Source organism: Eubalaena glacialis, chromosome 1, assembly GCF_028564815.1.
Source record: "Eubalaena glacialis isolate mEubGla1 chromosome 1, mEubGla1.1.hap2.+ XY, whole genome shotgun sequence".
Classification (NCBI taxonomy): domain Eukaryota; kingdom Metazoa; phylum Chordata; class Mammalia; order Artiodactyla; family Balaenidae; genus Eubalaena; species Eubalaena glacialis.
The window spans coordinates 153,629,061-153,653,293 of NC_083716.1; the positions used below are offsets into that span (position 1 = coordinate 153,629,061).

At 39.6% G+C, this 24,233-nt stretch overlaps 1 protein-coding gene across 1 annotated transcript in view; it reads right to left on the minus strand.

Moving 5' to 3' along the window:
• Positions 1-8,404: 8,404 nt before the first annotated feature.
• Positions 8,405-24,233, minus strand: part of GTDC1 (glycosyltransferase like domain containing 1) — a 533,399-nt gene continuing 517,570 nt past the window's right edge. Inside the window, exon 15 of the mRNA XM_061183730.1 lies at positions 8,405-8,722. Coding sequence (XP_061039713.1) covers positions 8,659-8,722 — 64 coding nt within the window. The 3' untranslated portion in view covers positions 8,405-8,658. The remainder of the gene's footprint in view (positions 8,723-24,233) is intronic.

A 24,233-nucleotide genomic window follows, 5' to 3' on the forward strand; every position in this document is an offset into this window, starting at 1 on the left:
AAGAGAATGTTATTTGGACTATTTGGGCTAGTATGCAAAATCTAGCTAAGGCTTAATTCAATCCGTCCTCCATATAAACTGAGAGAAAGATAAATTCAAAAGGTATGAAAAAGATGGGACAAGGAAACAACAACTTTTGAGGTCTCGAATTTATTTATATCAAAGCAGGTTCATTATTTATATCTATTTGATATAAGATTACTCTCCAGATCCAAAAGGAGTGACTTTTGGAGAAAACAGAACAATACTACCACACATTAATTCAGATAACTAAAATCTATGCAGAATATGTTGGTTAATTTGCTTGCCATGCCCAATTTTAGCTGAAATTGCCCTGATCATAGTTCCCTGCATGGGAAATACCCTTAGGCTGTTTTGTGCATAAGTTCGTCCACTGATACAACCAGTAATACAGACCATTGGCCAAGAAGGAACCAATAAATTTCTTTCTCCTAAATTTTTTCTAGGAGATGCATTCCAATGGGGGTGGTTGCTAGACCTGATAGATCGTGAGTAGGGTCAGGGTCAGTGGCCATGTTGGGTCACACCCAGAAGAGCTAAACTGAGAAACACTCTCAAGTAAGAGCCTGACCTACTTCAAATAGAGGTTTTCACGAAATCAAAATGCCTTGATGAGAAAAGCACTCTCCATAGCTTCCAGGGTTCAATCTCAGAAATACCCAAACTTTTAAAAAAGAAAATTTTTCAGGCTAATGAAAGGATAAAGCCCTTATAGATGGAGAGATAAAGACAAGTTTTGAAATTCAGGGACAAATTAAATCTAAAAATATCAAAAATTAAATTTATCTAGTGTTTCCCTTAAATAAACACACGAATGGATGTAATGTGATAACCACAGTATATGCCACCAATAGTGATAGCACCAAAGAGAATTAACATCTAATTCTGTAAAAGTTATTTGGGTGTTTAATTTATGTAAACACTATTTGTTAGTATACTTCATCCTGCACTGTAGTTTATTAGGCAACAAAAACTTCAGTGCCAAGATACTAGCCAAGAGGATGTGGAATAGAAGCTCTAGTAGACCCCTCTGGCTAAACTGGAGATAGTTACAACATCATTGGAATGATGTGTACATGATTTTGCAGAAGTAACACCAGCACCGGGCATTTACAAATATGCCTAATTCTCCAAAACTTCTACAAATGTTTAAGGGAAAATGTTTAAGGATAGAAATAGAAAATGATGCTTTAAACTAAAAGCAGCCTTGCAAGTAATTACATGCCCATTTGCTCAGGGTGATAAATTACACTTGCTCATGCTTTCTATACTCTTTCTATGACTTATGAGAAGATTACAGGTGATTTTTTTCTTTCCATTGATGCTAGTAAAGTTGCAAGCAGGCCGTCCATGTCTGTCTGGGATAAAACAACTTTGATTGTGATCTGGAGCCAAAACAGGAGGTGAGCGAATGTAGCAGTTAAGATGTTAGACTGAAAACTAAGGAGGGAGTGGGCGGGTGGAGTAGAGAATCACCAAAGACCAGTTTGCCACTGGGAGGACAGCTGTGTGAAATAAAACTCAACTATGATCAAAATTGCAATTGACAACCTGAAGACAAATGGAGGGCCGGGAGATAGACAGCTCATTGAGGAAGCTTGGCACCCACGAGTTTAGCCAGAGCACTGTGCAAGGAAAATAGAATGCAGATGGGGAGGAAAGCAACGGAGACGTGGTAAGAGAAGGGAATGTAAACATCAAGTCCATCAGGTGAACTTAAATGCATTGTGCAGGGCATGAGGCTGGGTCTGCTGGGTTCAGAACTGGTCTTCAGGGAAGACCATCCTCAGCATGAACATGACTTTCTCCCATGGCCACAGAGCACATGCCTGTGACCTTCTTTTCACCACCTTCCCAGGTAAATTATACTTTGCTCCATGACTACCCTCTCACCCAGGCATCCCAGTCCAAAGATCTTTCATGGCCACGTGTTCTTTCACAGTGACCATGGCACTCTCAATGTCCCAAGCAAAGGATCATTTTTGAAAGATTACCCAAATATGCATTCTGTTGCTATTTCTCTCACAACTCACAATTATTTTTGGAGGAGGGAGTCTCTCCATTGCTATGACCTCTACCTTTGTCCATACCTTGATTTTGTGCTAGCCTTGGACTGGCAAAGTCACATCTACTGTGTCTCTTGTTTTAATGTAAAGTTATTCCAATGACTTCACAAGAGGTTTTTTTTTTCCCCTTTTAGAATCTTAAAATTTAAAAAGTTGTTTGTGGACAGCTAGGACAACTTCCCTCTCCTGTAGGAAATCATCAATCAGACTCAATCTTACTGTCCCCTGTGGGAGAGGTCTTGCTATAAAGTTCTTTTATAATATTGATTCTCAAATAGTTCTATTTATTTATACTTCTACTGTTAAAGAAACACACATACTACCTGTTCTTCATGATAGTCTTACATATATGTAAAGATAGTAGTCATTTCTTTAATTAATCTTCTCTTCTAAAGGTTAAGTTATCCTGGTCCCTTTTCTCATTTAATGTACAAGATAACTTCTACAATTTTCAACATCCCAGCCATTCTTTTATACACACAATCCTTTCTGCCAGTGCTCCTCTTCAAATGTGGCACCCAGACCCTAGTGTAGTCCAAGCAATACTGAGAACTAGGAGATTGTAATTTCCCACAAAATAGATATTTTTAAAAATCTATACAGACTGGGCTTCCCCGGTGGTGCAGTGGTTGGGAGTCTGCCTGCCAATGCAGGGGACACGGGTTTGAGCCCTGGTCTGGGAAGATCCCACATGCCGTGGAGCAACTGGGCCCGTGAGCCACAACTACTGAGCCTGCGCGTCTGGAGCCTGTGCCCCGCAACAAGAGAGGCCGCGACAGTGAGAGGCCCGCGCACCGCGATGAATAGCGGTCCCCGCTCGCCACAACTAGAGAAAGCCCTCGCACAGAAACGAAGACCCAACATAGCCAAAAATAAATTAATTAATTAATTAATTTTTAAAAAAAATCTATACAGACTAAGATCTTGCTAGCTTCTTAGTAGCTACTTTATACTCTCGGCCTATACTGAATGTGTCATCACCTAAAACCTAACTTTTTTCTTTTCTGCATTATCAATACCTGTTATTTTCCATCTTCTGAAGATAACCATGTGGATGAAGGAGGATTATGACTTAATGTTCAAACATGACCCAAAATGCAAAATCAAAAGATGGACCCATGCTGAACCCCAAAATTTAATGAATGGCCATCAGCCTTTACCAAAGAATGCTAGATATCATTTGTTTGGCTTACTTCCATCACACTGGGGCAAAGACAGTCCATGGGTTTAAGGAGACCAGTTGCTTGGTGTCAGAGCATTGGTCTGGAGATCCTGAAATTTCTTCCGAAGGTTAGAATGATTTCTGGAATCTAAGGCAAGTTCAAACCTGCAGGGGCTTCCAGTGTCCATGCTATGAAGACCCTTTGGATTTCAGAGAATGAAATTTGGCAAAGAGAATGCATAAGAGTGTCTGGAGGAATAATAGCTTCAACCAGGATATATGGTAGCTGGTATGAAAGGCAAATTGCAAGGCTTCAATTAATGAGTGAGTAAAGAGAGAGAGAGAAAAGACAGAAGATAGTAAGGTCCAGAGAAAGTTTTCTGTTTGTATCTCTGGGTGTTGGAAATAAAAACATCTGTAAACAGAAAGAAGGAGCTAATGGAAAGAGGAATCACTCATGAAATTGTGGGATCCCAAAGTGGAAGAGAAGGGTGTAGGTACACGCAGAGTGGCTATGCCAATAGCCCATTTGAAGCAGCAGCCTCTCGGAAGAGGCCCAGGGCAGTGAGAGCACTAGACTAAGAGTCCAAAGGCCTGCGTGTTAGTCCTAAATCTGCCCCCCAATCCACCGTGCAAACCTGGGCCAGTGCCTCTTCTCTCTGAGCCTCTGTTTGCTCAGGGATAAGGGAGGTGGCCTGGATCCTTCTAGCTCATAACTGACCAGGAATAGGTAGAACTTAGAGACGTGGAGAAGAAGAAGGACAAAGGGAAAGGAAGATCTAAGTAACCTGCGTGTTCTCAGGAACTTAATAAGCAGCATAACCTGGTAACGGTGATGGTGAGGGCATCACATGGGGTACTGGAATAGAATGAGGATTGGCAGAGGGAGCGCCAGGGTACAGCAAGGCCAGGAGAGACCTTGGCACAGCAGAGGGGCTGGGCTAAAACCTTGGGAGTCAGACCAGTTCCAAATTCTGGCTCAGCCACTTCCAGGTTATGGGCCCTTGGACCATCTACTTAATCCCTCTAAACCTATTTCCTCATCTGTAAAATGAGGATAATGGTTCCTGTGTGATTAGCATAAGAAAGTAAGGGATTAATGAAGGAATTCAATAAGATAACGTATGTATAGTACTTACTGTATTGCTAGGCCTTGAAGTGGTTTGAAACAAGCTCAGTGCAGTTTAAATAAATAGAAGAAGAACACAGCTGAGGGTAAATAATGGAAATCCATGTGACCTCCAACCACGGGAGTCTATAACTTTCCCTTGTACTGTCTGTCATCTTGAAGTGAGAGTAGGTAAGGCAATGAATGAAAAGGATTCAGAGTTTGGTGGAAGCAGAGGAGGAAGTTAAAGTGTTTTGGGAGGGCAGACAGATGTGTGACTGACCAACTGGCAGGGAAGGAAAAAGGAAGGGCCATTTGACTGGAAACCAAAGGGAAGTGCACAATTCCAGGGGCTGAAGGCCTGGGGGGTGAGAGTCTCCAGTTCAAAAGAGATATGTGAAGCCCGAGCTTTGGAAGATGTGGTCAGGAAAAGGAAACACAAAGGGTAAAAATTGAAAGGGGTCAAAGAGAAAAGTTAAAAAAAGAAAAGAAAAAAAAGAGAGAGGAAGAGAGAGACAAGACAAAGCAAGATGTAAAGAAAATTTCTGGAATGATAGATGTTTTTTAAAAACTGTTTTCCTGGCAAATTAATTTTATTGTATGAGGTTTTATACTTTTTAAATATTTTACATGTGGTGACCTAAATCAGAAGAAAATCTAAAAAAGAGTGGATATATGTATGTGTATAACTGATTCACTTTGCAGTACAGCAGAAACTAACACAACATTCTAAAGCAACTATACTCCAATAAAAATTAATTAAAAAAAGAAGTAAAAATAAATAAATAAATACTTTACAACCTGTAATGTATTATTAGTTAAATCAAAATATTGAATCAAGATAAAGTAGTAATAAAACACAAATAGAGGCACTAGAGAGGAAGTAGCTCAGAGGATGACTTGGCCTCTGAGTCCATCTCTTGAAGAGGAGGGAAAGTCAAATTCCCTGGAGAGACAGAGGCCAAGGGTCCTTACCCTGTACTGGGCATGTTTGCCTTCCTCATAAATTTGAAGAGGCATTCACAAGTATTTTTCATGCTGGTGATAGGATAACCATATAAGTAAGCCTAGTGAAAACCACCATCTAGATTCATTAGCAAATGCCTCAATTATCGTAACTTACAGAGCACTTACTCAAGTGCCAGGCACCACTCAACACCATTTTATTTAATCCCCACCAGAAGAGCCTAGGAGAAAGGAACTGTGAATTTGCACATTTTGCAGATGAACCGAAGCACAGAGATGTAACCTCACTTGCCTGAAGTCACTGAGCCAGGCAGTGGCAGAGCCAAGATTGACTTCTCAGGCCGTGCGTTCAACTGTCAGATAATAGAGAAATTGCAAAGCAGAGACAAACTCTCAGCAAATTGTTTTATGTTTTTCAATTGAAAGAAAATGCATGAATCATAATTTTTTTCTCTTAACATTTTACTTTGTGCAATTCTACAGCCCATCTTTCTTGGAATAACTTCCGATATTCACTTGTGGTTTTAGCATCTTGTCTAGAAGAGTGTATTTGGGGGTCCAAGGTGGAAAAATTAAAATAAAATAGTAACTTCAAAATGTTGAACAAACTTGTCCAAAAATCTCAGTTTTTCAAGATAGCAAATTTTGAAAAACTTAACAATAAAGTCTTGAAAATGTAACTGTAGCTTGGTAACACTATTAAATATGTATACCGTGGTCTTTTTGACAGTTGTATTAATCCCTTTACAAAGCCTTCAGAAGTTCCATCACAGAAGTATCGATGCTGTTTTGATCTATTTATTACTCTTAAGTGTTCAGAGAACTGTCCCTATTTTCTAATTAACACTTTTAAAGATAAAAAGCCCTGTATTAAATCAATCTGAATGATGGTTGTTTGTGAATCCCACAAGATAAGGCAATTTGCATGTTCACTTTGTACTTACAAACTAAATCTGCGCATCTCCAAAGCAGCCCCTTATAATGTAAACCTTTTGTGAGTATTTGTAACTTGAAAGAAAGTTTGGCCTACTACAGAAGCAGTGCCAATTATCTGAAGGGCTTCATTACCGAACATGATTAAGATGCAAAGATACTGGCTTGTTATTTCATATTGTTTGCTACGGAATTTGAGGAAATGACTTTTAAAACATCCAGGATTATAGATTATTACCTTTTTATGGGGAACTAAAACAACTCATTTCCCCCAACAGTTAACTGCTTTCAAAAGTAGCCGGTTCCACTCACTAGGAGTAAAATTCCTTTGATATGAATTAAATTGCTTGCTGATGAAATGCACCTTTCAGCGACCTGTTTGAGTTTCAGCTGATGCTGTAGCATACTTTGTGATGTGAATTCCAGCATTTGTGCTAAATCAGTGGTGATTTATTATTGGATTTTCAGTTCTGATGAGTCAGTACTGTAAGATGTTTACCAAATTAGACTTTCAAGAACAATGGCACTGGTCTCATTAAATAGCAGCCTTTGTTGCCAATACAGGCTATTATTTCCACATGGTTACGGTGTGGTGTGTTCACACGTGGGGTACTCATCAGATAGGGTTTCTTTGCTTTCGCGGAATCTGTCTTCATTGAGCTTTACGTGCTCAATCCACTTTGAAACCATGTGTAAAAGCCCCAGTCTTCAAAATGCAAAAAAGAATCCTTTATCTTTTCTAAACAGTTCAACCTGTGCTTTCCCTTTGCCAAATAATTCAAGAAACCAGAAAGATCATGTTGGCTAGTGAAAATGGTATCAGATTTTTCTACATCAGTCGGACCTCTCTTGCACGGCTCTGTAAAAGATGTGAAAAAAACTATTGGGGGCACCCTGTCCTGAGACGGCGATGCTGACTTTTCCTGGGAAAAAGCAGGGGATTTTTTTTCTTTATTCAACACGTATTTATTGATGGTCCACTGCATATCAGGTGTTGTTATCCTGTTGTAGGTGCTGCAGATAAAAATGTAAACCTGAAGTCCTTGTCTTCATGGGGTTTACTTTCTAGAGAAGATGACAAGCATAAAACAACTCAATAAATATATAAAATAATATCAGTTCACAATTTCTACAGGTGCTAGGTATGGCCACTAAAATTCAAATGCTTTAAACCTCAACAACAGCTAGGGAACTAAGGCTTGCTCATCCCAAGAGCGATATTGAGCTTATTTTAGCAAGAAGGAGCTTCTTTCATAATGCATCTTTAATACAGCAACTGCTTCTTAGGAGCCCATGCACAGATTTCATATTTTAGGTTCAGTTATAAATTCTACCTCATCATCATAGCACTTTCCGTCACTTTATGCTCTTGAGTCTGAATTGAAACAATCAGAGGATGCACCATTGCTGACTATTCTGGGCACGTTTACTTGTGATCCAGCCCATAGAAAGAGCAACTACACAATCTTTTTGAGGCCTCATCTATCACTATTATTAGATGATTAACAAAATCATACTTTTTTTCTTTATTATGTCATGATTATAATGAGACTAAATATGGACAACTCAAATCCTAATGCAATGGATCTCAGAGTTTAGCTTTTTTTTTCCCCCTGAAAAACACATGGCAAGTGATATTCACACGTGGGACACCGTTACATGGACCTTTAAGGATTTATGTGATCCCTGGGGTGTTAGTTATACCTCCACCTTCTTCTCATTCATTCAAGAATGCAAATGGGAATATCAGTGAGTGAGAATGAAATTCTTATAGGAATAACTTTGAATATTCCACTCGAATTTATTTTTTTAATTAATTTTTATTGGATTATCGTTGATCAAATTTATTTTTAAGTAAATCCTTTGAAAACAATTATTAATCACAAATTACTTGTGAACCATCTCCCAAAGAATCACAAGTGTGCATGCCACAACAGTGCATTTAGAACCACTGACCCAGATAGACTGATTCTTCTAAAGTTGGATAATCATATGTGATCTGAATTTTTAGAAATTCATTATGCAGCTAAATACCAATAACCACAGCGAACCACTGCCATAATTTAAGCACTTAATTTGCCTTATTACTATCGTTTGCTCCTACTTGGCTTCCTTTCTCTCTTCTGTATGAAAGATTTGATGGTAGAGGAGGGCGGGGTTGCTGGTTAGCTCCCCCTGAAGCAGGTACTTTCCATTCTGACAGTCGCTGTGTCTTTCAGACCACCACTGACAAGGTGTTGATATGTGGAAGTAGTTACCTTGAGTCGACTGTTCCTGCAGCCAGGCCGGGAGCGTTCACGTCCACGGAAAGCTCAGCGGTCCCTGCCAGCTCCTTTGGTCCACAGATGTCTCAGGAGGGAGCCCCACCCTTTCTTGGTTGCAGCAGTGGGATTTGCAAATGATCAGCTCACCAGAGTTGTAACCGACCTTAAGGTGGACTTCCGCAAAAGGTAGGAAACTTGTTGGCTTCAGAAAAAAAAAAAAAAATTTTAATGTTTGATACACTCCAAAAATTTTAGAAAGAATTCCTTCTGTTACGATTCAGGTGGGAACATTTTGTTCTTTCTGTGAATGAATCCTTTGCTTATTTTGGGGTGAATGTGGTTTTACATACCCTAAGTTTAACTAGAAATCCTTCTGCAAATGCAAACTGAAAGCACACTTTCCTTCTCATTAAATTTCATTTTACCAAAAGAAAGATCTAAGTATAACTGTAACAGGATCTAAGCAGAGCTGTAAACCAGAAGTACAGGGCTGCCTTGTAAACAGTACAACATGAGAACACTTGGGAAGGTCTGTCTCTCCATTCTGACTCGATAAGTAATTGCTGTGTGAAGTCGAATCTATACATCATGTTGGTTGCTTAAACCCAAATAGCATGACTGTGTAGGCTTGTAGGAGTTCTTTTAATTATTATGAGACAGGAAACATGTTCAATAGCAAATGAAATCATTAGATATGATTTCTGTAGAATAATGTGACTGCTCTTCGATACACAGCATTGTTGGAGCTTTATTTTTCCACATTTTAGTGAATACATGAAAACTTTCTAGAATTGGACATCCATTGGTGTTAAGAAAAGCCTTGGCTTAAAGACCAATTTTAAAAATTCAACAAGGGGAAGGAAAGTATAAGAGAAGAAAAAAGGGAAATAAAAGAAGAGAAAATAAGACATAGAATGGAGGGGAAGCAAAAATTGAACAAGGAGAGAAGGAGGGGAGGAAGAAGGCAGGGAGGGAGAGAGAGTAAAAAGAAGAGAAGAAAATATAGAAGTTAGGTCAACTGACAGTGCAATTACTTAAACACACTGAACTTTCAGAGTGGATCAGCAAAATGTCGGAAAGCTCAGGTGTTTGTGTAACTGTGATATATTCGGAAAATTCACACTGTTAAATGAGCCTCAAATGCTCACTTCTACCTGCGTGATACAGAAACACACTGTCTGCCGGGCTGTAATCAAAATGAATGCCAAAAGGAGGGCATGGCATGGAAGTCTTGAGAGAGCTTTCTGTCTGTGCACCTCTAGTATTGACACATAGAATTCGTACATTTATATCTTATCTGCTATTAATAGGGCACATTGGTTGTATGTTTTGATTGAATAATTTTAAGAACATGCCACTATTTTATGAGGAAATTATTTTTAAAACGCGATAAAGATTCAGTGTTCTTTTTTTCCTGGAGAAATAGTTTAAAGGTTAAATATTCAAATCCAGTTTATGATCCTAGAGATTGGAAGTCAGCAAAAGGCTGAGATAATGATACAGAACTAGAAAGAGGGAACCCACTTGCATGAAGCTAGGATACAGGTCTTAGAAGGACAGCCTAGGATGCTGCAGAAGACATAAAACTAAAGATATTTGATACCCTTTTACCATGCAGATGTAAAACAACAAAACTAACAGCCATTTTTCAGATTAACTATATTATAGGAGCATTTGCTTTGTGAAATTACTATTTACAAAAGGACGTGCCATATTTGAATGTCTGTAAGAGAAAATCATCCTATTAATTACAAACTTACTTTGTACTGAAAATCTTTGGTTCCACTGTAAATGTTTTTGTTAATGGAGAAAACATTAGAGGAAACTTTTCCATCTCCATATTAGTTTATCCTCACCACATGGTTAGAAATTAAGATTTCTAAGATCTTTGCCTAATACAGATACATGTTTCTCTTTCTACAAGTATCAATTATTTATTCTTTTGGCTCTCCATTCATCACTCTCAAATGGGGAAAATATAGAAATTGTATGTACTATGGATTTGCTTGTCTGCACTCTATTATAAAGCAATCCTTGCCCACATTTAAAGATGTATTTAAAGAGAATTTAAATATAAACAGATTCATATGCACATGCATACATAAAGGAAGAAAGGAAAAGGAGGAAATGTTATGAGATTTCCTTTCTAATTTTTTTCCACAAATCACCCTTTCTTACATGTCTAGTGTTCAGAGTATTCTTTCTTAAACAGATATTTGTCGTCTCATCAGTGTAGCACACTAAGAGCAAATGAAGCTGCTTTTTAATATTTACAGATTTTTTCTTGGGGTTTGTTCCTGCTTAACCACAAAGTTACTATAGTGGCAATATGTTGGTGGCTCGCGCTGTCCAAAAGTAGTTAAGTCCAAATGCTGGAAGGAAGCATAAGTTTAGGACCAAGGTAGATGCTGTTAAATGAGGGACACCTGACCAGGCTTCAGGGTTAGGAAGGAGGGTGAAAAGGAGGGGATGCTTTGCTTCTCTTAATCTGGTTTGTTAATACTTTTTGCACAGTTTATTCACTTCTAACATGTGTAAATCCTCTGAGGGCTAAGTAATATCATCACTCTTTTGTGATACGTTATTGTTACTCATCTATACAAGTTTTGCCAAAAACTCCCCCATTACTCCTTCTTCATTAAATAACAACAAACTGTGAGGGGTAGTTCTGCATCAGCACTTCAATTTCCTCATGAAAAATTGGCCTTCTTTCTTTTTGGTTTGTGAGCAAATAGGCCAATATCACTCCTGTCTTGTTATACAACCAAGGGAAATAAAGGCTCCTTGAGCAGTCATCTGGCTTCGCCTGCTTGTTCTGGATACCATTTTGGTCTGTACGGCTCAGACTACAGGCATTGTTTCCTCGTGTCGCTATAAACGGCAGAGTAAGGTAACTGAATATGTCAATCTCCTGGTTCTGGCTCTTTGCCAAATCTGCTCTGAGATTTAGCCAAATATCCAGTTTGTAGAATATGTGCCCTTGCTAAAAAGAAAAGTCTTACTGTCTCTTTCAGTCTCATTCTCTTTTAAACCTATACACAAATCACAGCTGGCTAATGCAAGTGGTAAGTATCTCACTTTGCACGTCAAAGATTGCTGAGTTCCCGGGTGCTTCTGTGAAGGGCATCAGTACACTGGCATCCTAAGAACTTCCCTGTGGAGGGTTACAAAAGTCTGGCTACAGTCGGCGCCGTGTCCTAATCCTGCATATGAGTGTCACATCTCTGGAACAGGTGCTAGGACCAAAGGCCGAAACCAGCTATAACTCCATCGGCCTTTTTCATGAGATAATAAGAATTTTAGGCAGAATGGATGAAAACGTTGAGATTTACTGAATTGACCAATGTCAAAGAAGTGGGGAAAGTAACTGAGTGGTTTACGGGTTGATCTGTCATCAATGGAGCTGTAGATCAGATGGCAACGTGATCATTTTTAGCGCAGCCCTTGCCGTCCTCTGCTCAGACGCACCAAATGAAGCGCCCATTTGCTGACTAGAAATTCACAGTTGAGGTCGACCGATGATGCAGTGCAAAGAAGCCTGTTCTGTTCTCTGCTCATGAATAAGCCATGCCAACCTTCACCTTTAAATAGCTCTAAGTCTGCGATATTTAGAAATAAATTTCAGTCGCAGTTCACTAATGACTCGTTCCCACTTAAGAGAGAGGAAAAAAAAGATTTAGCAATCAGTAACTCTCAAAAAAAAAAAAAAAAAAAAGGGACAACTCACTACCTGGTTGCAATGTAAAAGACAGCCTTTATTTAAGGGAAAATCATAATAAACTCATTATAACAAAAATACACTAAAGATTTTTAAAGGGTGATACTATTTTTCTATTTTACCATAAAACCTTAAGAAGTAATGGATTAACTTAAGCAAACAGAAAAAGAAACAAACAAACTGAACCCAAAGAAGGTACAGTAGCTACTTTCTTGAAAACAAAACAATCTTTTCGTTCCTGCCATTTGTCTGAATTCTTCCTCTGGGCAAGCTGGACAGCTGCACTAGTGGTTTTTTAGTCATGGGCTGTAAGCCCCACCTGGCTAGATTTGTTTAGCAGACAGCTGGCAGAATTAAATAAAAAGAATGGGACACAAAATGCTTCCCCCCAAAAAGCTGAGAGAATCCTTTTTGGATGTTTTAGCCTTTTGGAGGTTTATGGTTTTCTATGTTTTTTTCTTGCTATATTCACATACTACTTACTATATGTGAATATATCTTATAGATATTTTCTCTCAATTATAAGACCAAAGCTGAGGTAAAAATGCAGCATGAATGTAAACATCAAGTAAGCATATCTTGAACGACTTTTTTTTTTAATTAGAAATACTGATTTGCAGTTTATAGGCCCCCAAGAATGACATCAGTTTTAAATTAGCATTTTTTTATTTCTACATTTTCTTTGTTATTTTTTAAAGCCAATAAAATAGATTTTCTTCATCTGGAATGTTCTTTCTAGCTTAAAGATAAGGAGTCTAAATTGTGGGAATGGCATCCTTCTGCATCTGTTTCTCTCACAAACCTATCAAATATCTAATTTTTGGCATGACCACTGGCTCCGACAGGGGGATGACATAAACCAGCTTTGTGGTTACATGTTTCACTTTTAATCTCATGGAAATAAAAATCAGCACTGAAATGTCCCTTTTACATGTGACAATTTGGGACTCTTTTCCAAAAGCCCAGGCAGAGGGGCGTGAACCTGGTTAGGCTTAGCACGCAGCATATGCAGAAGTATCGGCATTTTTATGCTAAAAGGCATGAGGCAAACCTGCTTCCAGTCGAGCTTTGTTCCCATCCGAAGCATGAACTACCGACAGTGGGAACCGTAAGCCTCAGTGGCAGCAAGTGACCAAAGAATGACCGAAAACGCATCCCAGAATCGGGAAATGAAGTAGCTCACTTAATAACCTCACATCTTTCTGTGTGTTTTGTCTCTTCCCTTAAATGCAGCAGGACTGGTGGAATAGAAGTGGCAACCATCATGGGTTTGCTACTTAGCACGGGGAGAATCCAGCTTTGCACTAAATACAGTAAATATAGTATGGATGGCTCAAAAAACCCAGAATGGCTTGGACATGATCCTGGTTGGAGAAACTCCATGAAAATAGATTCCAACTGCTTATAAATGAGCAAGGGGGAGGGGGTGTATGCTGGTGTTAAAGACAGCACCACAGAGAAGCATTAATGCTGATAGCCGAGCTTGCACCTACGAGGTGGCAATGATGTGCTGATACACCAAATGTAAAACCACTCCGAAGTTTTTAAATCTATTTATCTATCCCATGAAAATGTCCTGAATATTAAGGACCAGGCCAGGAAATAAACTCTTTAATTCATTACCTAACACTTGCTTTCCAGAGCAAAAGCCTGACTTGGCCCCTGTCCACCCAGCCTATACATCTCTCCATGCAATGTAGACTTCACGGAGCCAGGCGTGATCTGTTCATTGCAGAGGCCTGATTCTCCCTAAGCACTGATATCAATATCATACATTTCAAATACAAGGGGAGCCTGGGCAGGCTTAATCCCCCGGGCACAAGGAAACTGAGCGTGCTCTCTAGGGAGGCTGTTGGCATAGAGCAAAAGACAATGTTACTGTATACGCTTTCGGATGGTTAGCAAAATGGGTCCCCATCAAAGACTAAGAAAACAGGCCTGGCGAGAAGGGAGGAGTGAGGTCACTCTAGGCTTCTGCCTGACCCTTAAAGACAATCCAATCTTGGCTGTCATCTGACAGTGTTCTATTTAGTTTGATAGATACAATTACATCTATCTAGCCAGCTAATTACAGTACTGTGCATCTTCCATGTATCAGTGGCTTAGCAAAATTAAAAGCTATAAAATCCTTTTGTGTGTGCTAGGGGGCTTTCCTTCTCTTCCCTAACACAGAGTTCCTCTCACAGTCTCCCCCTGCTCAAGAAAAAGAAAAGGGTAAGAATTCCCGGTAAATTGCAGATTCTGATTCTGAATTATTTTGTAAACGTTTCGTATGAATCTATCAAGTCTGACCCGGATCAACTTGCATCTCAGCCAACTTCTTTACTAAAGAAAATTGATCCTTGTTTACTTCTTTCAGTAAAGAGAATCATGATGAATTTTAATAGGATAACCCCCTACTGTTAGAAAATCTCCCTCCTTTGGCTATGGGAGCTTTGAAATTCATAAATCAGAAATAAGCCTGTATTTTTAAAAAATATTGTTTTAGACAAAAATAAAAGATCTCTACAAGTTTCAAGCTCAACCGTAATAATTTCTCAACAGCCATATTTTTTCCTGTTTTCATCACCCCGATGAGCAGTACATTATTCTGATACTTTGCTAAAAAACCATTTAATTGTAAATTGACCTTCAGTTTTTAACAGAATCGCCCACCACCAAGCAATACTTCATTTCTGGATGAAAATTAATACTGTCCCTTACTATTGTAGCACACATAAACATTTAATTGGGGCTAAGGTAGACTGCTTAGTAAAATGAGTATTCCTGAGAGGAAAAAAAAGAGTAGTTCTCTAAATGTTGATTCTATTCATTGAAATCCATGAGAGAAAGAGTTTATAATTTTGGATAGAGGCAAACATATTGCTATGGGAATACCATAGTTTAGATCCCATAGATATTATTCAAGATATCATAATATCTCATATTTAGCAACAGAAAATGTACAGTGTTATTTCCTGGATCAAAATATACTACTTATTTTTGCAAAGATAATTTCTTTTTTTAATTTCTAGAGTTAAATTCATAACACAATAGAAGATTACTAATTTCTTCCAACACCTAGAGTTTTAAGTCACAATTTTTACTAATCCATTAAATGTATGTTTTCTACGCTTAAGGAACCAAGGAAACCTGCAGATTCTGTATATTTACCCAGGGGTCACTTTCCTGGTGGTGAAATGTAACCAGCTTCTTTGTGGAAGAGAGCGATCACTGATCACTGGGTGCCAGTAACACTATGCTACAATGTGTAGAGGGGGATATGAAGGCTAGCTCATCCGAAGGAAACTACAGGGGAATTTTAGATCAACAGAATGCAATTATCCAAGTTGGAATCATTCCAGGACATCAAAAGCGAACTCTAAAGGTGGGTAAATGGAGAAGCATTCCTCCTCAATTGCAGGACAAGCAACCACATCCTTGACAAGACTGGTGCTTGTTCTATTTGTTTGTCTTTATTTTGCGAATACTGCTGGGCCAAGGGCTGGCCACTGGCATAGGAAATGGAGTGTGTAGACCATTTGATCAGAATTGGGGGCATCAGATCTACTAACTGGCACCCTACGCTCTTCAGTGATCTAAAAATTGAAAGAAGATATTTTTAGAATCTGTTTCAAGATATGGTGCATTTGTTGACCAGATATTCAGGAAGACTGTGTTTCCCAACTGCTCTTGCATCTGCATAGGACCACATGACTGGGTTCTGGCCAATGGGATGTGGGCAGAATTATATATTCCACTTCTAGCCAGGTCATAAAACACCCCACTTGGTCTCTCTCTCACTATTTCTCTCTCTCTCTCTCTCTCTCTTTCTCACACACACACACACACACACACACACACCCCTTCATCTTGAAGTGAAATACTCAGTGGTGGTAGATTAAAGGAGTTCAAATCCCCAAGTCCCCAGGTCCCAGCTTGGAGAATAGTTGCCCAGAAGAGTCACTCGAGCTATGTCAGACTATGCCATGAACTGGAGAAAAACTTTTACTGCTTTGAGATTTGGGAGTTTTTGTTACAGCAGCTAGAGATATCTTGACTAATCTAATGTCCATGATACAAATGGAATTCCTTTGAATTCCAGAACTGAGAAAGTTGAAAAATCACTCCATAAAGCAAGGATGTGATAAGATGTACATTTTTCATTCATTGCTTGTGAGAGTATAAAATTTATACTAGTGTTCTGAGGGGGAAAATAGGCAAAATATATTAAGCTGTAGGCACTTTACATAATTCTTATGATTTGACCTAGTAATTCCACTGCTAGAATCTATTCTTGAGGAAAAATCAAAACTAGTGGCCAAGATATTTGTTCCTCAGAACACTGGTTGTGATAATAAAAATACTATATAGTATTAATGTCAACAACAAAAGGATATTTAATAAACTTTGGCTACACATTTATTAGGAAACATTAAGCAGTCAATAATTGTACATTCAGTGAATATTTTAGTCAGCGATTTATTCAATAAGCTAATGTTTATTGAGCACCTATTATGTGCTAGGAGTTATTCTAGATGCTAAGGATATAACAATGAACAACACACAAAAAGTTTCCTGTTCTTATGATGTGTCTATTTTTGGTGGGTGAGACAAACAACATACAATCAATCAATCAATCAAAAATAAAATAATTGATATTAGTAACAAACTGGAAAAAATCTTCCACTGAGAGTTTTTAAGTAAAAGAAAATCTAACATGCAGGAACTATACCTACACTGCACACACAGGCACACCAACACACACACACACACACAGACATAGAAAGTCGAGGGAGAAAAATAGTAAAATTCTAACATATGCATATGCAATTTTTCTAATCATGAGCAACTCAAAGTCCATGAAACATATAAATTAGTTGTATTGCCAATGTATGAATTTGAAATATTAAGTGTACTGCACCAGTGTGGAGGTATCAATTTACATAGAGTACAAATGTAATTGGGCAGCCAACCAGCCGCCACTTCTCAAAATGATGTTATTGTTACAAATCAAGTAACACTCTGCAAAGTGATTTAAATTATTTAAAGGAAAACACTATATCTTTTTCAAAAATTCTCGAAAAGAAAGGGTGATGGGTTTGGATAGAAATCAGCCGTTAGTGCTGATAATGGAAATGGAAAGGGTGTTACAAGTCTAGAACAGTAATGGAGTGATGGTGCTGGTGGAAGTCGGGGACCTGATAAATGGGTTCATAGTTTCCCTACCCAGGAAGTAACACAAAGTGACTCATGAAGCTTTTTCAGCTTGGACGCCAGAGAATGCAAAAACTACTCATGAAGTGAAAAATTAAAGAAAAATTAAAGTGCTCTGAAATAGACTCTTACATTTTCCATTGTAATTTACCCTATTTTTCAGGGACAACTTATATGCTGTGGTGGGAGGGGTTCATACATCAATTTTTCAAGTGCTCAGTATGTCCACTCACAAGTGTTGCGTGTCGACCGTATGCTGTACTGTCAACAGTGATTATTTCTGGGTTGGGGAATTTAGGGTTATTTTTGTTTTAGTCTTACATTTCTGCTTGCTTAAAAATGTTTTAAGGAGAGTATGGCTTGCTTTGACAATTAAATAAAAACAAAAATAAACATGCACGTACATGTATAAATCAACACAAAAGCATACTGCTGTCTCTTTGCTCATTAGGATTGTAAATGAGAATATTTTAGCCATGACTGAGACTCCCAACTTCCATTGTAACACCACATTGCACCTGCACAGGGAAGAGTACCATCAACAGTTTCAAGTTGTTAGCTATAATGACCAATATGCCATCACCTGGTAAGTGAGCTTAGGTAATATCTTTAGGCTCCATGCCACGCCCCTTAAATGCACATAAATCACAAAGATGCCTGGACCCCTGCAAGGGTGACTCCCCACCTCCAACAAAATCTATTCACACTCATTCGTTCATCATTTACTAGAGCCCCACACCTTCAAGTGAAGTCCATAGAGCAGAGAGTATTTCAGAAGCAGCATATTTCTGAGGAGATCAAAAGGAGAGCTTGTTCTTAGCTACTCTCAGTGAAAAATCTTCAGGCTCTGGCCTTATGCACACAGGCAGAAGGGTCTGCAGTCCTGGATGTATCCCACCAGAACTAGCTCTGCTGGCAACAGTGAAGAGCTCTGAATCAGAGGGTTGGAAGGAATCTAAGTAAGACATCTAGTCCATCACCCTGCCTCCAGGCAATTTTCCAGGCAGATGGGTATTTATCCTGTTCTTAAAGCTCTCCACTGATCTGAGGGAAAAAGACAAGGGTATTTATATCCATGATGTTTTCTTACCAAATGTGTAATATTTGCCACCTACACCATCTGCAGCAGTCCAGAATGTAGTAAGATTGAAAGTTAAACTCATTGATCTCGGGAAAGATAATGAAATAAAAATATTTTGCATTATGTAATGTAATTTCCCTCAAAGCTTTTGATGAAGAATTTATAAAATGGCATCGGTAGTTTAGGGCACAGAATGAAGCCTTTGCTTGACAGTTGACAATCACTGAAATTTTCAGAATGCAGATAGGAAAAACTCAATTGTTGTTCTTAGTGTGATTCTGTACAAGTTAAGACCAAGGTTATAGGCTTACTCTCTGAGCAAGTCATTTAGCTGTGTTTTGTTCCATGGCTTTTAACCACATCCTTTTTCACAAATACTTTAAGGGAATATGAATAAATTATCAAAATTTATGTTGTATTCAGACAAGGAGGGGATCCTTTCTCTGTCTCTCCGGTTATGAGCACCATCATTCTTCTACATGAAGTAAACCTCATTGTTTGTATAGTGTTTGGATACAGAAATGAAGTTGGGAGATCTCCTGGCCAGAGTATATAAAGAACTGCCCAAATCTCAATGCGTTAATCCTCTTATCCACATACCCCATTTCTTCAGATTTTGGAACTTGAGTTGTTTGAAATTCAGCGGGTTACTTTCTCTGATGCTCCATGTATTAACCATGCTTAGCAACCTCTAGTGATTTTATTGCCACCCCCCAGGTTTGTTCCTCTGGTATCCTTTTTCTTGAACTGGCCTCAGCATAGCAATCCAAATATTCATGTATTTATCCTTGACATCTGCTGTTGGGGAGTGATGCCAACTCCATCCAGACGGGGTTCAGAGCTCCCAGAAACCATGGTAACCCTCAGTGGGCAGGATCATGGTCAGGCCAGCGAATGTGAGATTGATCTGTAAGAAACCCCACCCTAGGGAGGAGCCTACAGGCCAACCATAGATAACCCACCTCCAGCATCCAGCCCTTAGTTCCAGGTGTCATATAAGTGGCTCCGTCCTGAAATTTTCTCTGGGATCATTGCTAGAAGCATTGGAGGCAGGGAAGTATGTTTTTTTAGGAAAACTCTTGGTCAAAAGCTATTTTCTACTGGGAGTAAGTCTGGTATTCAGAGCTCACCTGCAAATGACTTTAGCCCAAGTCTTATTGAAGCAACCATGATTTTAGACACGAGTCACTCAAAAGAGTGAGATTTATAGGATTTATTCTCCCTAATACAGAAACTTGGTGAAAATGGCACTTAGTTATCTTAGTATACATAAAAATGATCAAAGTTACGGCAAAACTTTTCTGCACATGAGTCATCTTTTGTTTCTAGTAAGCAAACAGGGAATTAAGTAGAAGAGAATCAACTGCGCTAGCAGAGCAGAAAGAGAATCATCCAGTAGTTCTAGAGAGCAGAGTTCTAGCTGTGTCCTGCCACCTCCCACTGCATTAAAGCAGGCACAAAGTTACTTTTGTAAATAAGATATAGTTTTAGAACATTTCTAAGATAATCCAAGTCCACAAAGACCTGGCCATGTAGCAAACTGGGAGCTCTCAATGGGGAGGATGGCGTGAGCCAAGAGTGGAGGGGTAGCAGCTGGGCATTCTGTACAGTCCACGGAGAGAGTAAACCCAAGACCAGTCCAAGCCTGCATGAATATCTGAAATTTCTGATCAAAATGTGAGACAGGGCAGCACATTTTCTAGGGGAAAGTCATTCTCAGCATCTAGCAGTGCCTGAGCTGTTATTCAAAGAGGTCAATGGACAAAATACTAGATATAGTCCAGCTCCAGTCCTCTGGCAGGATCTGGGGAAAGGAGACAGACTGAGTGGGAGATAAGCTGGCCTCTATTCCCAGAGGGGAACAACAAAGGGAGCCAGGATCGAGGAACCAGCCCAGGTCACAGTTAGATTAGAAAACAAACCACACTTAAAGGTAGGTAAAGAGACTAAGACCTGCCCGAATCCTATAGCTGTCAGAGAACATCATCTACTGAATCTCTACCACGTGTGTACTGTGCTAGGCAATATTATCAGCATATCTCATTTGTTTCTTACAAGAACTCTCAGAGGTTGCCATTGCTACCAAAACTTGCTTCATGGACACAGAGTTCTCTGGCTAACTATATAGCTTGGAAGATGCTACAGGCTATCACCACTCACCCAGCCTCATCACACTCTTAGAGAATCACCATGCACATTCAAAGCACTGAGATGTCCTGTATTAAAAAAAAAAAAAAAAATTTAATTTGCTTTTTAACCCAGAATTCCCAATGAAATTCCTTCCCCAGCAAATATGCCTATGTATTCGATCTTTCAGGAACATTTACAATCTTTTTTCTGACCTAGTGTTCTGAGGAATGGACTCCAAAAAAGATGGTGGTGTTAAAAGCCATTAGTGAAATAGTGGTGCTTAAGTTTGGATGAGCGGTGCTTACGTTTGGATTAGTAGGGAGTCTTGTGTGGCTGAATGTCTAAATTTCTGGCATAATATAGATCATAGATGGGGGATATATTGGGCTTTATAAAAAAATTACAAAGTGAATAAATGAATGGGAGAAAGTAGAAACAACGTCCTATAGTCCATCCTTTTAGAACAAATTTTCCTTTGGGTGGAGGGGACAATAAATTCCTCCCCCACTATGCCCAAATAGTGGCATAGTTCTGCCAGGATGAGCTTCCCATCATGCTTATGAACTCACAGAGTATTTGCTCTTGAAAGTGTCTTTTTCTGCCAGCTTCTTCCAAGCAGAGAGTATTCTTCTAACAGAGACCCGTGGATTTTCTACTACCTCTTCATCCTTAAGTCAGTAATGAGCCCTGGTGCCACTGCCTCTATGGAAGACTTAAGTCCTGGGCAGTTGGGTTGACACATTTGCTAGGGTGGGAGAGGAGGGAAGGTGGTCTCGTCAGAAATTCTGGATTAGAAGACAAATCAAACAAGCAAAAAACATTTTAATAAGAAGCTTCTCAAGGCCTTTAGGTGTGTTAATATGCACTGCGGGTTGCTACCAACATGTCAAGGAGGAGCGGACATACTCTGTAGCATTTTCCAAGCTGTAAACTTTCTCACAAAACTCCATGCCCACAGAGCATTTAGGGGGAGAGGCTGCACTGGCTTATTTAACTTTCCTTAAAGTGCTTAGCCAGAGCCGCCTCTGAGGGTTACTATAAAGAATGAGTGAGACAATGGGGGTGATATTCCCTAGCAGAGTCCTATGTAGCAGAGCTTCCCAAAAATGATGCTCCTTAGTAACCTGCAGGTATTGCAGGGACTTTATGATCCCCATTTTGTGAACAGGGAAACTGAGGTTCAGAGGAGTTGAGTGACTTGTCTTCAGTCAAGCAGCCAAACCTGGACTTCCCTTGTGGCTCAGTGGTTAAGAATCCACCTGCCAATGCAGGAGACACAGGTTCCATCCCTGGTCTGGGAAGATCCCACATGCTGCAGAGCAACTAAGCCCGTGAGCCACAACTACCGAGCCTGCGCTCTAGAGCCCGCGAGCCACAACTACTGAAACCCGCGAGCCACGACTACAGAAGCCTGCAAACCACGACTACTGAAGCCCACACACCTAGAGCCCATGCTCCGCAGCAAGAGAAGCCACCGCAATGAGAAGCCGGCGCACTGCAAGGAAGAGCAGCCCCCGCTCGCCGCAACTAGAGACAGCCCGCGCGCAGCAATGAAGACCCAACGCAGCCAAAAATTAATTAATTAATTAATTAATTAATTAATTAATTAATTAATTAAAAAAAACAGCCAAGGCTGTGCCTTCCACCTCCAAATCCCAAAAGCTTTCCCCTGGGCCCCTGTTTCTGGCCCCAGGCAGCTCTCATCCCATAACGACATCATTCCCTACCGTGATGTCACCTCCACCCAGAAGGTAACGTTGCTTGAAGCACTCTGTGTAAACCAAGTGGAGGCTCACGTTTGTGAATTCAATTCTCTTGAAGGCTGGTGATCAGAAAACATGTGCTATCCAATTTTTCCCACACATGCCACTTCTTAGCTGGCCTATCACTGGGGGCCCGGTGCAGTGTGGGCTGTTTGAGGCCAATAATCATATCACCATTGTAATGAGTGGCAAATCCTATGTAATTTACACATTAAAAGGAGGCTGAGATGCATGGAAAAACCCAGCCCCCATTTGTCTAATGAAATTAAAGCTCTTAGCCAAATAGTGGCGCTGAAAAGAGATGTTTGGGAAGGGCTCTCCCGGGCTCTCTCTCGCCCTGCCTCTGAAGAAGAGGGTGAGTGTTCTTTATTCATGATCCCGCCTCTACCTAAATCACTCCCACAATGGGACCTCTAAACCAAGGGGCCCTGTTTGGGAGCACAACGCAGAGCTGAGGCCAGGCGGGGCTTACAAAGGCATTATGACTAGTTATTTTCAATGACAATTGAAGGGAAAAAGAAAGCAGCAAAGATGTTTTGTGACTTGGCAGGCAAAGCACTAAACCGCCCCAGCCTCCTGCCCCAAATGGCATAAAAGAAAGTTCGGAGCCATACCTGATAAAGCAATTATTTTAAGATATTTTCCATATTCAGTGGTAACTGGACATTATCATAAAATAAGTGTGAATGACACAGCACTTGGGGCAACCTCACTGAGCTTACGCTCTGGAGTGAAAGACTGGTCCCATGACAAGGCAAGAAGAGGTGGCTGGCTCCTCCATTCGATGGCTGTCCAAATTCCCTATGGGCTCCCCATGACTTTGAAACCCTCCCTGAAGTCTGGGAACCAGCCATGTTGACATGAGATAAAACAAAACAAGACAAATATAATTGGGACTCAGTCCGAAAGTCAAGAATCTACCACCATAAAGTCAGTTAGTCTATGGGATGGTCTTGTTTGGTCTATGAATGGTAAATACATGGAAATACAGTAGAATATTTGGGTCTAAGAATATGAGTGAAGGCATCAAGGCAATAATCTATGTAGAGGAACAGCCAGAGTATATAAGAAAACAACTAATATCCTTCATCCCTTGCTTAACAACTTCTCAAACACAAATACGTGTGAAAAAAGAAAGAAGTACTCACACACACATGTTCACACCCACAATGCTGAACCAGAAAAAAAAAAAAAAAGAGTGTGCTGAGAAGCATCATTCTCCATTTTCTTTACCCTGCATAAAACTTTCACAATCTGGAAACTATCTGTTTCCAATCTCATCTCATACTACTCTCCCTCACTCACTATTTTCTAGCCAAATCTTCCTTTCTCTTCCTCAATCACATCAAATACACTTCTGTTTCAAGACATGCTCTGCCTGTGATATTCCTCCCCAAGATCCTCATACAGCTAGCTCTTTCTCAGCCAAGGAGATTTTTGTGGGTTCTAAGCATATCAGATCAAATATATTAAAATATACTCACATTAAATGGAATTTATAGAAAATGAGAACAGTTGAGTTATAGTTGATTAGTTACAATAGACATTTTGTATGCATTTAAATAAGTAATGTTGATTTCAGTTTTGCAGTACTCTTTTCACAAATTAATGCCAATAACATTCTTGAGGTCTAAAATGCTTTCATGAGCCCTTGAAAAACTCCTAACCACAGGCATGATGCCTACAGTAACTAATAAGAAGAAATAGTTCTGCTCTCACCTTTCAGGTTAAAGCCAAATATCATCACTTACTCAGTGAAGATACTTGTTTTCTAACTACCCTTTCTGAAATAGCCACCCACGCCATGTTCAGTTTCTCTCTACCA